Below are 19,649 nucleotides of genomic sequence, written 5' to 3' on the forward strand. Positions count from 1 at the left end.
GCCGATTGTGCCCCTAGTGAAGTTAGCATTAAAATGCCCATTGTCAGCAGAAATGAAGAAAATAAATTCACAAAATACAGACACAGGCTGGTCTCTGAAGAGTTTTCATTGTGTCAATAGGCTTTTAGGTGAAAAATGTCTTCCCAGACTTTGTAGTGAAAGTAAAATATTACAAAATCTCATCATTCTTTTGACAAAGAAACATAAGTGAACGAGATGGTCCTTCACTGTTGTTTAAGATGAATAATTCCTGGTGGAGACAGAGTTACTGGGGACACCAGAATTATGTGAACATAGAAAACCTATAGAGAGAAATATATTCATCTCAGTCATGTTAATACAGCATAAACAAGAGAACCATGGTATCCATTCTCTGCCTAGATGTAAATAATTCAATTTCCTAGATGTGAATAATTCAATTCAAGTTCCCCCAGCTGGGCTCTGGCTCAGGCCTGGAAAGTTGGAGGACTGTTGGAAGCCAGCTGGGGAAATAAGGGGTCTTTGAGAGAAGAAAGACTTGCTGGTTTCCAAACTCTCCCTATGCATCCACAGAACATCACGTGTTGAGGTTTGTAAATGGACTGGACATAGGACACAGTGCTTGGTTTGAGGGTGAATTTCCTGTAGCGCTGTTGCTAAATCTCAAGCTTACTGCTCTGCTAATGCATATTACATTTGGGAAAGGAAAAATGTTTGTAATAAACTTGGCTTTTTACAATATTGCTAATAAGATTAAGAAAAGGCAATCTGTACATAGGAGTTTATTTAGAGGCCCACAAGTTTTAAATCATTCCCTTTTGTATGCCAGCCCACTGACTGTCTTCTCCAATTGAATTACCATTGGGTTTACAAGGTGATTTACGAAATGAACTGACAGTATGATTTACAAACATCCTTTGAGTATCATATAAAACACACCTGTTTCCCTTATAATACAATCATTAAAACAATGCAAATGTAATCAAAACACGGGAAGCTGAAAAAAACTGGACATTTAAAGAAAATAATGACTGTATGTTTAGGCTAGATCCCAGTCATGAACAAACCACCTAAGTAAATTATCAATGCTAATAATGAAGAGTGGACTAAAAATAGCTAAATGAATATGCAAGTAATTTTTATAGCATTTTTGCAAAAACCCCTTAGGAGAAACATGAAAGTACATTATTTAAAGGAATATTCTAATATTCTTCCATTATATACAGTCACACACCATTCTTATAAATCAATTTCACATTTCCTGGATAAAGCTATGAAAAACTCACAAATGTATACTTTTCCAAAGAATAGACACTCTGCTTATATCTGCAATCTTTTTCCAAACACCTGCTGTTTAGTTAATTAAAGAAAAAGGGGTTGGGAAGGCAAAGAACACTAAACAAATAAGCAGAACAGCATACAACAGCACATTGAAAAATGTGGCATTTAAGCTGTATATGCCATCAGATTTGAAAAAGATTTTTGTTCCAGTACTACAAACTTTCTAGCCTCATGAAAACAAAGAAAGAGTTATATCTTCCTTTGATGACATCCAAAAAATCTAACCTTTTGTGTAGGGTTAGCCTAGGTTTGGGGTTTTAAAAAAGCATTTTATGCATGGTTAATTAATAAATTTAAGTTCTTTTGAATGTCAGAAGAGTATAAAAAGGGGCCAGATTGCTTCTTGAATGTTACATGTAATGAAAATTGTAGCATAGAATGTCGCCAATCTCCCAGGGCTAGCACGCTGCAATGGATGCCGAAATTCAGGCTGAATGTAATTGTCATTTACACCATGTCTTGTCATCTCTACAATGGTTTAGCCTGTTATGAATGGTAGGTTTCATTTTTGGAAAGTAAGTACACTGGGAGAAGATGGTGAACTTATCTACACTGGTGGAGCTTGGAATGTCGACCCAGCAATTAAGCATCCATGGCTGGCCTGTCAGCTGTCTCACGGTGCAAAACTGCAATGTAGATGTTCAGGCTTGGGCTGGAGCTTGAGCTCTGGGATTCCATAAGCTGGGGAGGGTCCCACAACCCAGTAGCCTAAGCCCCACAAGTCAGCTGCTACAGAGCAACAATGTGTGTTCAACTGCAGTATAGACATACCCACTGAGAGCAAACTTAGACCCACCCCATTCAAAATATATAGGTTTAAAGCCCTTTGGTTGCTTCACCCAGTCCATATGAATGCCACCTATATCCAGTATTTGTAGTGTCACCTGCAAACTAGACCACACTGCTAAATCTGGTACCAATAAGGGGCATTGTTTCCTGGATGTGTGTTGAAAGGGCATTGGATATGTGCTTTACTGCTCGATACAGGAATTCTGCTACTAGTTCATATGTTTGGAAAAGAAAATGCGTGCGTTTGTTTTGGGTTTTTTTTTTTAAAAGGTAGACTTACTTTGATTACTTCCAGCCTGTATACGTCAAATGTACTTTGGAATGTTTCACAATGTTTGACAGCTATGAAATATAAGTATTATGCAATTTGACTGTACATACATACATATTTTCATAAATACATCTGACAGGAACCTCAGAACTAAGTATGCAGTATTATGGGACAAAATCACAACAGGCAGCCTTAGTTGTAGAATCTAGATCCAAAGTAAAATAATCTTGCGTTTCAATCATGTTGTCAATACACAAATTAAACCAAAATTACATCATTAGTTTACCCATGAAATAATTTAAAGGTATTTGTAAATGATTTGACAGGAAAAGTGTATAATTTACAACACTGAAAACTTTAACAACCATAGACATATGCTTTGTACTGTAAAGTCACCCAGACAAGGCTAGCATAGGGGTAGGTCCCAAAGGCAACTCCCAAACATCTTCCTCGGGTGGAGACTTTGGTAATTGTCTGTTGTATAAAACACCAACTCTTACAACTTCATTTTAGATGTTAACTGCATCAGTTTTCCTCACAGAGAAGAGTCCAGTCTTAATGCTTCAGTTATTGTGAAGACAGTCTAAATCCACAGAACAGCAGACATTCCCATTCTGTACAACAAACAAATCAGTGTTACTTATCTACAACTTTAAAAAACAGAGTACATGGGCCTTATACCCCTGGAGATGGGTATCCTATGTATATTCACAGGACACAAAGAGCTGTGTGATTTTGGTCCCCACCGCAGTTAGTACAGTTGCCCTGCCCACTCAGGCCATGGCCTTTTTGCTGAGATTTCTCAAAGGAGATATTTGTGGTGATTTTTCTTATGATGTGGCTATTTTTTTCCATTATATACCTGACTGAAATTACAATCTGACCAATGGGAAATGAGTTGGCAATGACTCTGCATCACATATGACCTGAATTGCGTTTAAACCAGAAACGTAACTGTGAAAGGCTCAATAGTACTGATTACAAATGCCTTGAGCCATCCAGTACACTTTCATGAGCATAATTTATATTCTAAAAAACCCAACAACATTAAAATGGCAGAGAATATCTGAAAAAAAATACAACAGTTGATCTTTTATTTTTCTATATTCTCCCAAATTATCAGTCAAAAATAAGCCCTGTTAAGATCTGATGAACAAAGAGACTTCTGGCCTATTCGAACATTTGCCTGTAGTCCAGACTATCAATTTGCTGAGGAGAACTGTGACAACAATTCCCATGTCATACCAAGCTTAACTCCACCAGCAGTAGATCTGAGTCTGCAACATCTAGTCAAATGCCCAGGAATCTTTCTGATAGAAAAGCATCATTTAAACCCATCACAAAGCCTCAGGGGAAACGCCACCAAAAAGGGGCAGGAAAGCTAATCACAGTGAATTAAAGCCCAGAAGGAACAGCTACACCTCCTTCTACAGTATTGTACGGGGGATGGGGGACAGGGGACAATGACTTCATACAGCATTTTATATAACACATGCTTAGTTTCATAAAACTACATTCAGTGATCAAAGAATGATCAAGAGAAAGCACTTCTCTATGTGGGTGAGATAAAGCACAGACAATTGTAATTCACCTTCCATATGTTGTTAAAAAGCTATGCTTTAATAGCAGTGAAAAGACTATTTTGCTCCATGTTCATTTAGTCCCCATTTTTATACAAATGAATATCTTCTTAGGTAACACTAACTGCTCTAGAGGTATGCCTGCACTAAGGAGACTATAGGAGCACGCATATATGCTGGCATACCTCCCAACGTAAACACACCCTACACTGACAGAAAAGGCTTTTCTTTGGTGTAGGAACACCACCTCCCTGACCAAAGTTAGCTGTGTTGACAGAGCCTTCGGCCATTGACGTAGCTGCATCATGGGGGGGCAGGGGGCGGTGTTTTTGCACACCCCTGATCGCGGTGCCGATATAACTTAAGTGATCTCTGCTTTACTGTGGACTAAGATGCACACGTTGTAGGAAATCTTGTACATGTTGCTGAATATGAGGTTAGGCCTGGATTTTTCAACAGTGTGTAACTGTGTTTATCACAGAAATGTAGGGGTAGAACGGTCCTGGAGAGGTCATCTAATCCAGCCCCAAACGCAACCCATCCCTGATAGGTGTTTGTCTAACCTGTTCTTAGAAACCTCCAATTAACCTTAGAAAATCCCCAATAGGGATTCCACAACCTCCCTTGGCAAGCCTCTTCTAGTGCTTAACTACCTTTATGGCTAGAAAGCTTTTTCTAATATCTAACCTAAATCTCCCTTGTTGCAAATTAAACCCATTACTTCTTGCCCTTCCTTGTCAGTGGGCATGGAGAAGAATTGATCATTATCCTTTTTATAACAGCACTCAACTATCTGAAGACTTATCAGGTTCCCCCTTTGTTAAGGCTTAAACATGCCCAGTTTTTTTTAAACCCTTTCTCATAGGTCAGGTTTTTAAAGCTTTTGTCATTTTTGTTGTTCTCCTTTGGACTCTCTACAATTTGTTCACATCTTTCTTAAAAGATGCATCCACAACTGGACACAGTATTCCAGCTGAAACCTCACCATTGCTGAATAGAGGGGGACCATTATCTCCTGTGTCTTATATACACAACACCCCTGTTAATACACCCGACAATGATATTAGCAATGGTGTCACATTGTTGATTCATATTCAATGTTTTATTCTCTATACTCTCCAGTCTTATTCTACAGTACAGCTGTCTAGCCAGTTAATCCCCATTTTGTAGTTCTGCATTTAATTTTTTTCTTCCTAAGTGTACTTCTCTTTAATGAATTTCATCTTGCTGATTTCAGACCAATTCTCCAATTTTTCAAGGTCATTTTGAATTCCAATTCTGTTCTCCAAAGTGCTAGCAATGCCTCTCAGCTTGGTTTCATCTGCAAATTTTTTGAGCATACACTCCATTCCATTATCCAAGTCATTAATGAAAATACTCAAGAGCACCAGACCCAAGACAGCCCCCTGCAGAACTCCACAGTAGATACTTACTCCCAGGTTGACAGCGACCCATTGATAACTACTCTTTAAGTATGGTCTTTCAACGAGTTTTGCAATCACTTTATAGAAATTTCATCTAGACCACATTTCCATTATTTGCTTTCCCTAGTTTATGTATGTGTGATGCTGCTTTTTAGTGGGTTATCTTAGTACTTAGTCCTGCCACGAGTGCAGGGGACTGGACCGGACTAGATGACCTCTCAAGGTCCCTTCCAGTCCTGTGATTCTGTGTTCTACTCAGAGAATTAAGCAAGCTCTCCCTCCATTCAAATGGTAGATTTTTGGAGTTGAAGGACCAAGATTTTAGTTTCAGCATCCCAAATGGGTGTGATTTATCTAATGATTATGCTTGTTTGCAAAATACTGATTGATTACAAATACAGTGTATTCCCTCAGTTCCCCACTCCTATAAGGGCCTGATCCAAACCACACTGAAATCAATGGAAAAACTCCTATGAGCATTGATCTAGCTTTATAGTGTTTAGATACAGTATCATTCCACATTGACTTTTCACTGTATCGCATATAGTGAAGGCAGAACTTTACTGTTCTGCTCTCATGATTATGTGAAGATTCTTACATTTCAAAATTAGACTGGAAATCTCATTAAAATAGACTTTTCTACATGATTTTCAGTATTTTCTGGTTTTACTGTGAGAATGTTCCTTCCCCTGTGAAGGACTGAAATCCATTGCTGATGTAATAACCCAGTATGTGAATTTGTGTACAGGCCCAAAGTCCAGAGTTTGGTCAAGAGGTCAAAGGCCTAGCAATAGCTAAGAGAAAGCAGAATAACCAAAGATAACCTTTCTTTTGCTAAGATATGCCTGGTCAGCAAAACGCCAAATGTTGGGAGCAATAACTGTCTTATTCAAAGTTGCAAATAGAACAAAGAAGCCCTGTTTCTGTTGTGTTTGTAGGGAGATGTTCTTCCCACACATCCAACCTTGAGTTTATGAAAGATTCAAGCATGTCAGTAAGAGATGGCCTCCTCCCATCTCCCTTTCCCAGGGACCAATGCCTGCCTTAAAACACAGATGAACAACTTGGAAGACAATCTTTATTGCCATACACTTTCACTGTTTCTTTGCTTTTACCCCTAGATATTGTGACAAAGCTCTGTCCTTGGCTCTGTGGGTCCCGCCTTTCCTGACTGATTTCGCTAGCCTCAGAGGCTCACTGTGACTCTGCCCGTAACCCTTCTCTCTCGAGAGACAAGGGTCACAGTCTACTGAGCCATTTTCATCATAAGCCAGCGAGGGAGGTGAGGAGAGGTTATCCTTCCTTGCACAGTCTCTGTTGTCTCCCAGTCTCAGTGATTAATCAGGGGGCAAAGGTGTGGGGGGGAGCCCAGGGACCCTAATAGTATCAGCTATGGTAGCTGACCTTTTAGAAACATGACATGTACAATTCCCTGGGCTACTTCCCCCACAGCATCCCTCACTTCCTCAAGGCCTCCTTTCTTGTGCCTGATATGGTGTGTACTACTCAGCATCTCCAACAGCCCAACTTCCTCCCACAGCTCCTGACATGCACACCCACCTGACTAACTGGGAGGCTTTTAACTAGTTTCAGCCAGCCCCTGATTGGCTTCAAGTGTCCCAATCAACCTGCCTTCTAGAAAGTTCTTAATTGACCTGGAGCAGCTGTCATTTCACTTATCCTGGTACCAGGGATTTGTTTAGCCTGGAGCTAGTATATCTATCTCCCACTACTTTTCTATAGCCATCTGGCCTTGCCCCCGTCACAATATGTATCTGTTGGACAATCAAAGGAGCTACTTCATTCCTATGGACCCCAAATCAGAATACAACATATATATATTTTATACTAATACATTTATTAAAGTACTAATTAAATGTTAATTTGTCAACTCGAGATCATGGGCGGAGACATTATGTAACCTTTGACCATTGGCTACTGTGCTAGCATGTCTTGCTGCTAGACCTATCCGGGGAAGTGGGACTGCCTACCCCTTCACTTTCCCCCGCCCATGGAAAATCCATATATTCCATTGTAATCAATTGATTGACACTCAGTCAGCGCTGTATGTAATAAACTCCTGTGCTTGACCTCTACATGGTGTGGATTTATGTCCTTCACCCTGCGTCCCAACTTATGATTGTGGCAAAAATTAAGAAGTGCTAAGGGAATGAACAGAGAAGAGGTGTAAGGGACTCTAAGTTAATGTAACCTACAGACTAAGGGCCTAATTTGCTACCATCTTAGACCATGTGTAGTCATTTACACCTGTGAAACCAACATGTAAATTATTCCTTCCTATATATCACCTCTGAGTTTGTCTGAGTGATTCCTTATCTGGTCATGCTCTCAAAATGTTTGTCTTGGAGAAGAGGCAAGAGAAGTTTAAAATCCTCCTGTACTAAAATACAGTGCAATTTTTATTATTGTACTAGCTTCTACTAAATATTCTGTAAAATACATTTTAACAAACATAAAACTTGTCAATTTTTAAAATAGCTATCCTAAATTCATATTAAATATATCCGCAGGGATTTCAGATGGAATATTTTAAAGTTGCAGAATGATGTTAAATATCTGTGCTCAAATTTCCAAGAAAATAACTATCAATTACCATGTTTTGTTTCCACTATGCATACCATACAATGAAAACATGTATACTGTAGGTTACGTTCTCTGCCCTTGAATCTCATTTACTTCAATGGGAGTTGCGTGTGAACTTCCAGGGGTAGAATACAACTCTATATTTATGATCCAGAACAAATCACTACTATATACTCATAATACCTTGCATTTGCAAGTTGTACAAGGAGATCCAACCATTGTCCATACTGAGCCACTGAGTCTTGTGATTCCATAGCCATCTACACAGGTTTTTCTGATATTGTAAGTGATCTGATCAGCCAGACAGGGATCACTGACACAACGGGGGCAACACTCTCCTTCTGAGATTGCTGTGTACTCACAGTTTGGATTTGGGCATAAAAGAGGCCAACAATCCACTTCCCCTTCCTGTAGAAATAGAAATAAGGGCCATGAAAACTCATTAGCTACTGAGAAAAAAATAAATTCTGATATAATGAAAGCTCCTTTTTGCACCAAATTATAATAGATTCACGTTTGGGAGATATATATATATATCACACTAGACTGAATGCCACACCATTGGACATTGAAACTTATGTTTCCTATGTACAGTACAATTTTTTTTTTGTTTTTTTCTTAATGAAGCAACCTAATCTGCAGCTTGCTCATCATGATAGACTTTCTGGTTTAGTGATTTTTTTTTTTAATTCAGGCACGAATACTTTTTCACAGTACGGACCATACTTCAATATAGTTATTGCTTTGCAGGCCATCTAGTCTTCCATTCATAGTTGCATAACATCCCTGTGGCAGCTACAGCAATTGCTTACATAGACCAGTAACATTAGGGAAATATTTAGTGGGAGTGGGAGGGGACTTTCAAAAGTGCTCTGCTCTGGCCTAACTAGATTCCCATTGTAGTCTAAGTGAGTTTTACTATTGATTTCAAAAGGAACAGTTGGGCCAGTGCTGGGCACTTTTGAAAACCCCACTCTGAATATATTTTTAACTTCTTTCAAAGCAGTTTAACAGCTGGAAATAAGGAGGAGCCAGAATCATGTGACTACCCAGCTCTGGGTAGACCAGCTAAAGAATCCAGACATCATACTTTGAGATCCCCTGCATTGAACTATTAGTACTAACCTGCATTTTGCTAATTTACAATCTCTTATTACTAAACTTCATATTTTTGTAACAGATACGCTGCCAAATATCTTAATATAATTAGTAGATAAACATTAAATGACAATTATCAAAACAAATGAAAAAAGCATATTTAATGATGCATTATACTCAAAATCACGCCTGTTCATGGATTTAAGTGGTGTTTGATTAGAGTAATGAAAAGACAATACATAGATGCTGTGGCTTTAAATCTTGTCACTAATGCTTAGAGTGAATCACTGTAGTATAATGTAAATAGTCTTGGGGGATTCTGGGACAGGTACTCTATAATGCTGCTTGAAGAAATATTACCATTTCTTATATGTATGTAAACCTCTAAATTCGTGAGGATTTCCAAAGCTAAGATACACATGGAAGAGGCTGGTAAGTGAAGATGGTGTAGCACCCAACAACCTCTGGGTACCTGCCTGTTCGGTCCCTTTGCTGTTGCATTTCACAAAACGAAATTTTGTTCTAGCTAGGAACTAACATAACTCACCAATGGGCATTTTCCCCTTCTATGTGCTGATACTTTCAAAGGAACATCAAATACACTCTTAAATGGATCCTTTAACAAAGTATTTTTTCTTTAAACAATCTGCTACAGGGATAGGGTTGCTGTAATGATTCAATTGGCATTTTTAAATACAAGGGTATGCACACACACGTGTGTGTGTGATGATATAAGCACTTTAAATGGCATGCCTAGTGTTAAAATATCATGTGATCACGTACTATTTCTCAACCAGTACAATAACTGTAAATATACAGATGTACCTACGGCAGCAAATGCTCACTTATTTAAATACTGTGGTAGTGTGTGGCTGCATAGGAGCAGGATCAAGTTTACACATTCAAACTTAACTTTCACAACTCCTGATTTTTTGGTGCTTTTGGCTGAATCCGTAATACTTCATTACATTAATTTTTCTATGTTTGAAGAGAAAAAAAGTCTCCAGTTGTATAACAGGCAGTAGTTACCAAAAGCATCTGGTGCCTATCAATGTCCTTAGTAAATTGTACATTTATAGTTTTAACATATACAAGTCAGCCAAAAACTGCCTAAATAAGGTCCATTAACAGGGCAGGCTAAAGAAAATATTTCTAGGCCTGAGTATGAAAATGCACTACTTAAGAGATCCTTAAGGAAGCATGAAAGGCCTCTCAACTTATGGCTAGCCCTCCAGCCATTGTTTCTGAAAGGTGCTTACTATTTAAGCTGAGGTTTGCGAGACGCAAGGGTGGTTCTGAAACTACCTTTCAACTGCCACCCACCCATCCTTGGAGCAGCTGAAGGACAAACCCAAGCCTGTGAAAGGAACCTGAGGGCAGGACTAGCTGTAGGTTGAAAACTGGTACAAACACATTTCTAGTGAGTGTCTTTGCTTGGGGCGAAGGAATTGGTCTTCATTTAACAAAGTTATGAGATTGTTTTTCAATTATAGGTTTCAGAGTAGCAGCCGTGTTAGTCTGTATTCGCAAAAAGAAAAGGAGTACTTGTGGCACCTTAGAGACTAACAAATTTATTTGAGCATGAAAGCTTATGCTCAAATAAATTTGTTAGTCTCTAAGGTGCCACGAATACTCCTTTTCTTTTTTCAATTATGTACCTGCTGTATGCAGTAGGTGGAAAATACCCATCCCTGAATCAGTCTGCTTCTGCTGCTCAAGGGCCATCATGTCAGAGAGCATCAGATGGAGTGCAGGAGATTCTGGCCTGCCTCAGAACACCCTCTCCAGCTCCTTCCCCATATCCCCCCCAAGAGAAGGGTAAGCAATAAGCAGAGCCAGCTATGTCTATTTTACATTACTCAGGAATTCCCCTAGCTGGACAATCCTTAGCTACTCTGTTAATGAAGCTTTCAGCTGCTTTGTGCTACCTGAGCAGTCAGATGTCAAGATAAGGATTTATCTTGCATATGGTCATCTCTACCTTTTTAAAAAAATCTCATTTTGTTAAATGAAACTGAATTTTTTCACACCAAGAAGAGGCAGCCCTCACTAGAACTGTGTCCATACCAGATTTCAAACTCCAGTCATTTTTATAGCAGACCACAGAAAAAAAGAATGGCTAGAAAGTATTAATACAAAAAAGTTATTTTTTTATTCTTCCATAACTGAAAATTAAACAATCAAAATTGAAAAAAAAAAAAAAAAAAACCTGAGTACATACTTTAGGGATTTGGTCTGTTAAATAGAGTGTTTCACAGAATGTACATTCCCACTGGGGCTGTGCATGCCTCTTACAAACTGAATGGAAAAAATAATAGTCGGCTAGCAATTAAAGCTGCATTTGGGCATTACTTAGCACAAAAGACAAGAAGTCTGAACTATTTTGATTTAGAATTGGCTCCAAATCTCAGCTATACCACTGTTTTAGTGCACTACCTTAAATCTCTTGGCCTTTTTACGACTGTTAACCCAGCTATGAAATTAGATAAGACCAGGAATCTTTCTGAAAACAAGACACTGCGACTGAGTTGTGCATACCTTGGAAATATAATTAAATATGTACCTGAAAATCTCTTCCCTTTTCTTTCCTTATGCAAACATTTTAAAAAAGATCAGGAAAGTAAACTCAAAACCTCACTGAAGTAAAGGGTTTGCAGTTCTCCAAAAAAGCACGGGTGATTCAGTTTACAGAACAAAACTCTATATGTTATAACTCAATCCATTCTGCCCAGAGGACTCTCACTTCTCCAAACCAAGGACAGTCTTCTATGCAGAGCACAGCAAATTTTTCAAATTAAAAATGGTCTTTTTTTAAAATAAAAATTGTTATACTGATTTAAAAAATAGGGGAGGAATAATAAATTTTATTTTCTATGGCAATTGGGAATGAAAAGGGTAACCTGCTTTTTTTTTTTTGTTTTCAGTCTGTATTTTTGGGTGGTCTTTTCAGTTTCCTTCATTCTTTCCTTTTGCATTAGGTCACTATTCACCAGTGTTCTCTTTTGTTGTTTTTCAGGGGTAGTTTGTAGGACTTGGTTTTTCATTTCTACACTGCCAGTTTTGATAGGGAAGAGCAGGCATGTGGTTGGATTTTTTTCAAAATCAAATATTTTACATAAGAATGGCCATTCTAGGTCAGACCAAAGGTCCATCTAGCCCAGTATTCTGTCTTCCGACAGTGGCCAATGTCAGGTGCTTCAGAGGGAATGAACAGAATAGGGCAATCATCAAGTAATCTATCCCCTGCTGCCCTCGCCCAGCTTCCGGCAGCCACAGGTTTAGGGTGACCCAGATTATAGGGTTGCATCCCTGACCATCTTACCCAATAGCCATTGATGGACTATCCTCCATGAACATAAATAATTCTTTTTTAAAACACAGTTACACTTTTGGTCTTCACAACATCCCCTTGCAAAGAGTTCCACGGGTTGACTGTGCGTTGTGTGAAGAAGTGCTTCCTTTTGGTTGTTTTTAAACCTGCTGCCTATTAATTTCATTGGGTGACCTCTAGTTCTTGTGTTATGTGGAGGAGGAAATAACACTTCCTTATTTACTTTCTCCACACCAGTCAAGATTTTAGAGACTTCTATCATGTCATCTCCTTTCCAAGCTGAAAAATCCTGGTCTTTTTAATCGCTCCTCATATGGAAGCTGATCCATACCCCTAATCATTTTTTGTTGCCCTTCTCTACACCTTTTCAAACTCCAATATATCTCTTGAGTTAGGACGACCAGATCAGCGCACAGTATTCAAGATGTGTGTGTACCATTGATTTATAGAGAGGCATTATGATATTTCCTGTCTTGTTATCTATCCCTTTCTTAATGGTTCTTAACAGTCTGTTTGCTTTTTTGACTGCCACTGCACACTGAGCAGATGTTTTCAGAGAACTATCCATAATGATTCCAAGATCTCTTTCTTGAGCGATAACAGCTAATTTAGACAGCCATCAACTTCAAAATGAAAAAATCCCAATACAAATTCTGCAATTGAGAAAATTATCAATCTGTTTTACACACAACAAAATGGAAACAGTTTCAATTTTTTCAAGCTTTCTGTGAAATTTGTTTGTTTGTGTTTGTTGATCAGGTCTATTTACACAGAGCTGAGAAGTGGTCTGCCCATATTCTGACTTACCTTGCTTCTGAAGCGTGACCTTGAGTCTTTTAAAATCACTTTAATAGGTCAAATGGTGGAAGAGAGGTGAAGATATTGTTAATAATGTCATAATATAAAGTATGTTGCTATCACCAGAATCTTTACTACCTTTGTTTCTCTCGAAAATGTTTAATTTATTTCCATACCAGACAACGGCACTGCTGACAGCTGTAGGTCCAGTTGTCCCCACTACGATACAGTTTATGACCATTTTGGTCTAAACATTGACTGGTCACTCTTGTGTCACACTCTGGGCAGCAAAAGAGATCAACGCTGGGGTTCTGACAATTGCAAGCTGTTCGCCGGCAGAATATCTTCCCGTTCTGTAGAGACCAAATTGTTACTGGTATCAAGCAAGTGGTAAATAGCAGAGGACTATTGGAAGAACAGGAATGGCCATCAGAGATAGCAAAGCATGTACTGGTATTTCAGGGAAGATACTGCAGACTACCTAAGGAATTTGAAGTTATTCTTAGGGCTCAATCCTCCAAGAAATGAGGCTCCCCAGCTCCTATTCTTATAAAAATCACCCCAATGATACTAGTGGACATTTAGCTATCTGTACAGTTCCTTTTTTTTACCAGTATCCTCTGAGGCTGAGAAAAATGTTACTGTGTCCCCTCTTGTTCCTAACCCACTGGATAAAAAAAATGAACAGCCTCTCGGGTTCAGATGGAATGAAGTAATTTTATCTCATCAATTTTATGAATGAAATCTCCAAATAGTTACCTCTTTTTTGAGCATGTATCAGAACAATATTTTCCTTTGCACTATCTTTTGAATAACTGTGTGATTGTCAAGAAAATTTTAAGTGAATTGAAACTGTGCACATGGCCCGATAAATTTAATAGAAACACACTACATTAAAAACTCAGTGAAAGCCAGTACTGTTAAACGAACTTAATATAGCAAAATCATAGTGGCATTAAGTATTCCTTAATGTTAATTTATCTCTAGTTATCCTCTACATCTGGACCTTCCATTTATCAGACAAAAACTATTCGGCCACAACCTATCACATTGCATAATAATCTGGAGCCATGCATTGAAGATGTATTTTTATTCTACAGATTCCCTAAAATATGATTTTCCTATTTCAGGTGCTAAGTATTTACACATAATGTGATGTATTCAGATAATCACATTATGTTAATCAGAATTATCATAGTAAACACAGAAATTCCTTCTGAGTGTACAACAGAGAGGACACATCCATTTAGTGCAAAAGAAAAATGAATTTATTCTAATTCTAGTGATGAAAATTGTAGGGATAACTGTGTTATAAATTATACCCTTCATTATAGGTGAGACAACACATTGTAACTTTATATACAGAATGGGAAACTGAAATCCTAGTTTATAATGAAGAGTACCATTGAAAAGTTTTGATTTTAATTGGATTATTGATTTGTTCAATTCTTATTCAAGCAAAGTTTCAACTGCAATCAAGGAAAAGCTTGGCTGAGTAAGGAATGAGGGCCAGATTCTGCTGTGAGTTACACTGGTTTAATTCCTGAGTAAATTCATTAAGTTACTCTGAATTAAGGTACTAAGTAACAGCTGTAGGACTGTACCTGAACTAACCAGAAATACAAACATCCATTAATAATGCCACCTTCACACATCATGCTTACAAGTAAAAAGAGCTTTCCTACACTGATATTACAGAACTGACTAAACAGAGATTTTCTTAAATCAACCCCCATAATTATTTTAAGGGATGATAAGCCAAAATGGATTTCTCCACATGCAGGCTGAATAGGCTAAATAGCCAAAACTACATTAAGTTGTGTTGGCAGTTGCTTAGATTTTCTGTATTCATAAGTTTTAATTTGTAAAAAAAAATCCAATAAATAAACCTAAACTTTGCTGCAAAGCAATACGCAGAACACCAGCGGCAAAGAATCATAATGCTCATGTTAGCTAATGACACTGCAGGTGTTCAATAATATTCCTGAAATGATTAGCATATTACATTTGATTGCAGGAATAATTAAAATTGCTTATTATGTGTAACAAAAAAAATACCTCACAGAAGTGTGGAAAAATAGAGAGCACAACACCTATAAAATGCTGGACTCAATTGTTTTATCCACCAACAGTGCAAAGGGCTAGATTGTCACACCCCTTACTCAGCAGTGCAGGGTAATATGAAGAATTAGTGCTCTCGCTTACTTGCTGCTGAGCTTGTCACTCCACCTGTACGGGAGAGAGCAGGGTCTATTCATTTGATATTCCAGAGAACAAATGTTAGGGAAAGCAGGAGGAGTTCTGACTCCAGTACCCAATCAGATTTGCTGGCCAGAGTAGCAAGCTGGGTGCGGGTGGCAAAAGGAATAAACACTATTTCAGGAAAAGAGAGAAGTCATTTCTTCCTCCCCGGAACAAGTACTAACAGACAAGGAACTGTGAGTCTCAGAGGAGGAGGAATTATGATTATCTGACCTATGTGCTGCCCCTTACTCAGGGAGATTGTAAAGTTACAATCTTGCCTAAACATTCCAACATGATGACTGGCTCCATACATTCAGGGATGTGCAGACCCTCGATGTGACTTGGAGGTAGTCACAGTGACAAATAATTTCATCATCTGAATTTACATCCTTCTGATTAAAAACTGCTAGCAATAACCTGTCCATCCTGTTCAGAATTACATCCTTTTGCCTTTGGATTATTTTTAAAATTACCCCTCTTAATTGGTAACAGCACTGGTGGTTCTGTGCTATTCACAACTCCTGCACTCCTTCAGGAAGTAAATAATCTTTTACATTGCCGTCACTCTATTTATTTCAGAACACTGATAATGTTTGATGATTCTGCTGGAGAGCCTTTGATAATACCACCACACTACTTCCCTCCTCATTCTTTTTAGCATCACATGTTTTGTTTGCAACCTTGTTAAGCCTCGTGCTTTGCAGAAAGCATTTTGATTCCCATGATGCTATGACACAAAGACTAGAACTACACTTGGAGCTGGGAGAGTGATTCCCAGCTCGAGTACATGTACTCATCGAGCTACTGTGCTAAAATCAATAGTGTAGATGTGGTAGCATGGGCAGTGGCATGCGCTAGCCACTCCAAGTATGTACTCATGGGATGCAGGCAGATTGCACTTAGAGTGGCTAGTCCATGCCACTGCTTGCTGCTGCCCGTGCTACTGTAGCTACACTACTATTTCCAGCATGCTAGTTCAAGCAGAGCTAGGGCAGGTATGTCTGTGCAAGGTGAGAATCATGGCACCAGCTCCAAGACAAAAAGCCTTTTCAGATGCAGCATCCCACTTACTTCTTTGGAATTCTAATTTGCCATCTCTAAAATAACTTTGGCAAATAAAAGTACAAATGGTAAAAATAAAAATATAGAAAATCATTTATTTTCTTTTGGTGGGATAATAATAATATATACATACAAAGGCTGCAAACAAAACTTGTGATGCTAAAAAGTTCTCGTCACCCAACAGCCTCTAGGTTGCGTCACAAACTTTAATTAATTGAGGTAAAGTAGTAGTATTAAAGATGTAAAAACAGTGCCATGGTATGATTTATAAGTGACTGTGGTTCTCACACAGAGTCAATTGCAGGGTCTACTCTTACTGAAAGGTGAGCTGTCAGGTTGGAGGAAGGTTACTAGTGTAGTTCCTCAGGTATTGGTCTTGGGACCATTCTTATTTAACATTGTTACCTTGGCACAAAAGGTTGCAATGTGCTAATAACATTTGCAGATGACATAAAGTTGGGAGGTATTGCCAATATGGAAGAGGACCAGAATATCATATACAAGAAGATTTGGACAACCTTGAAAACTGGGGTAATAGAAATGGGATGAAATTTAATAGTGCAAAGTGCAGGGTGATGCATTTAGGGATTAACAGCTAGAATTTTTGCTAGAAGTTGTGGACATATCAGTTGGAAGTGACAGAGGAGAAGAAAGATCTGGGTGCATTAGTTGATCACAGGATGACTATGAGCTGCCAATGTGATGCGGCTGTGAAAAAGGCTAATGCAATCCTATGATACTTCAGGCGAGGTATTGCCAGTAGAGACAGGGCAGTGTTAGTATCATTATACACGGCACTGGTGAGACCTCATCTGGAATACTGTGCGCAATTTTGGTCTCCCATGTTTAAGAAAGACGATGAATTCAAACTGGAACAGGTGTGGAGAAGGGCTGCTAGGATGATCTGAGGAATGGAAAAAATCTACCCTATGAGAGGATGCTCGAAGAGCTTGGCTTGTTTAGCCGAACCAAAGAAGGCTGAGGGAAAATATAACGGCTCTCGTTAAATACATAAGAGGGATAAATACCACGGAGGAGAGGAGTTAATTCAGTTAAGTGCCAATGTGGACCCAAGAACAAATGGATATAAACTGTCCTTCAAGAAGGTTAGGCTTTGTCTCCTTGTCAGCAAAATTTATGTCACTCAGGAGTGTGAATATTCCAGCATAAGTGGTAGCATGCACACTGCTATGTCTGTGGGAGAAACTCTTCTGCCGCCATATCTACTGCTTCTCATTGGAGGTGATTTAATTATGCCAACAGGAGAGCTCTCTCCCATCGCCACAGAGAAACTACATGAGAGACCTTACAGTGGCACAGTGTAAGGTTTCTAACCATCAGAAGAGTGAAGTTCTGGAAGAGCCTTCCATGGGAAGCAGTGTGGGGCAAAAAACCTAACTGGCTGTGAGACTAAGCTTGATACGTTTATGGAGGGTATGGTATGATGAGACTGCCTATAATGGCATGCAGCTGATCTGCGACTGCTAGCAGCAAATATCTCCAATGACTGGTGATGGGACACTAGGTGGGGAGGGCTCTGAGTTACTACTGTGAATTCTTTCCCAGGTTTCTGGATGGTGGGTCTTGCCCACATGCTGAGGATGTAACTGATCACCATATTTGGGATCGCAAAGAAATTTCTCCCTGGTCAGACTGTCAGACATCCTGGGGTTTTTTTCGCCTTCCTCTGCAGCATGGGGCACGGGTCACTTGCAGGTTTCAACTAGTGTAAATGGTGATTTCTCTATGATTTCAAGTCTTTAAATCATGATTTGAGAACTTCAGTAACTCTGTCAGAGGTTAGGGGTCGATTGGGTGGGTGAGGTTCTGTAGCCCACAATGTGCAGGTGGTCAGATTAGATGATCACAATGGTACCTTCTGACCTTTAAATCTGAGTCAGGGATAGAATCCAGATCTCCCTGTAATCTAACTACTAGACTGCACTCTCTAAAGGGGATGCACTTTCACTCAGAGTTCCATCCCGCCCCTTCTGGGACTATGCTTGTCCTCCTCACGTGCAAAAATTGGATATTCTCTCTCTTTAAAGGGAAAGTAGAAGTATATACATATGAAGAAACAATTGAAATATATAATTTCAGCCAGGCTGCTTTAGTCACAAGATGGTAGAACAACAACAAACCAGGATTAAAAAACACAAGTCTCTGCCAGTCCTGTATAGTAATTCTCATAAGACTTTAGGGATGCACTTGGAGAAGGCAAAGCAATCTACTTCAGGCTACTTTGTTAATGATTGCATTCAACTCATTAAGCTTTATGAATTTTAATGTTTTTATAAATTTTGTCCTCATGCATGGGAACAAATATGGTTGCAGGGGATTATCCACCATATTATGTTTGATTAAGTGCTACTGTAATCCCTTGTCTTTCACTTAAAAAAAAAAAACACAAAAAACTGTACCCCCTCAGGCTCAGGGTAAGCAGAGATGGCTTCTGAGTCTGATATAATTATTAATGTTGGATAGTACCTTACTCCATGAATAGCCCCACTGGGGTCAAGTCAATGGGACTACTTGTGGAATAAGGTATTAGAAGCTGGTTCACTGAGTCAATGACATGCTGTTCCTGGTAAAGGCTATGAGAATTATGTCTTTTCTTGAATGAAGAATTTTATGTTAGTTTTCATACAAACCAGCCTTGCAAAAGTATCGTGGACATGTACCAGGCCAGGGACAAAATTTACTCACTTGATTTTTGGTATTGTAGTCATATATACAAAACAATAATTTGCTTGCTCTGGGCAAAACAAGTGAGTAGCATTTTTCAAAGCTCAGATAGACACAAGTAAAAAAAATCATATAGTTGGCCCTATTCTGACCCTCATCCTGCTCCCCCAGATTGTAAATGTGGATGACCCCCAAGTGCAGGACATGCAGAGGGATTCCACACTACCTAAGTGCCGTGGCAGCTTGTCTCTGTGACAGGAGTCAACGCGTGAAGTCATGGCTAGTGGGTCTGAGATTTTTGCAGATCCACTGAGCAATCCTTGGTGTACTGGGAGCAAAGTGGCTGCTATTGCAACCAAAGGGCTGAAAGAGCCTTTGAAGTGGTGCTCTGTGCACTAGCGGGAAGGACCAAGGAGGCCACCTTAAGCTGGCTTTGAGCAAGG

General features: G+C 39.0%; 1 protein-coding gene across 2 annotated transcripts in view; it reads right to left on the reverse strand.

Annotated features, from left to right (window-relative positions):
• Positions 1-2,943: 2,943 nt before the first annotated feature.
• Positions 2,944-19,649, reverse strand: part of NELL1 (neural EGFL like 1) — a 430,252-nt gene continuing 413,546 nt past the window's right edge. For both annotated transcript variants that reach the window (XM_077820141.1, XM_077820140.1), the window contains 3 exons: positions 13,392-13,568; positions 8,172-8,396; positions 2,944-2,994 (listed from right to left, as the gene is read on the reverse strand). In XM_077820141.1, coding sequence (XP_077676267.1) covers positions 2,944-2,994; positions 8,172-8,396; positions 13,392-13,568 — 453 coding nt within the window. The remainder of the gene's footprint in view (positions 2,995-8,171; positions 8,397-13,391; positions 13,569-19,649) is intronic.

The sequence above is a fragment of the Eretmochelys imbricata genome, chromosome 6, assembly GCF_965152235.1.
Source record: "Eretmochelys imbricata isolate rEreImb1 chromosome 6, rEreImb1.hap1, whole genome shotgun sequence".
NCBI classification, from domain to species: domain Eukaryota; kingdom Metazoa; phylum Chordata; order Testudines; family Cheloniidae; genus Eretmochelys; species Eretmochelys imbricata.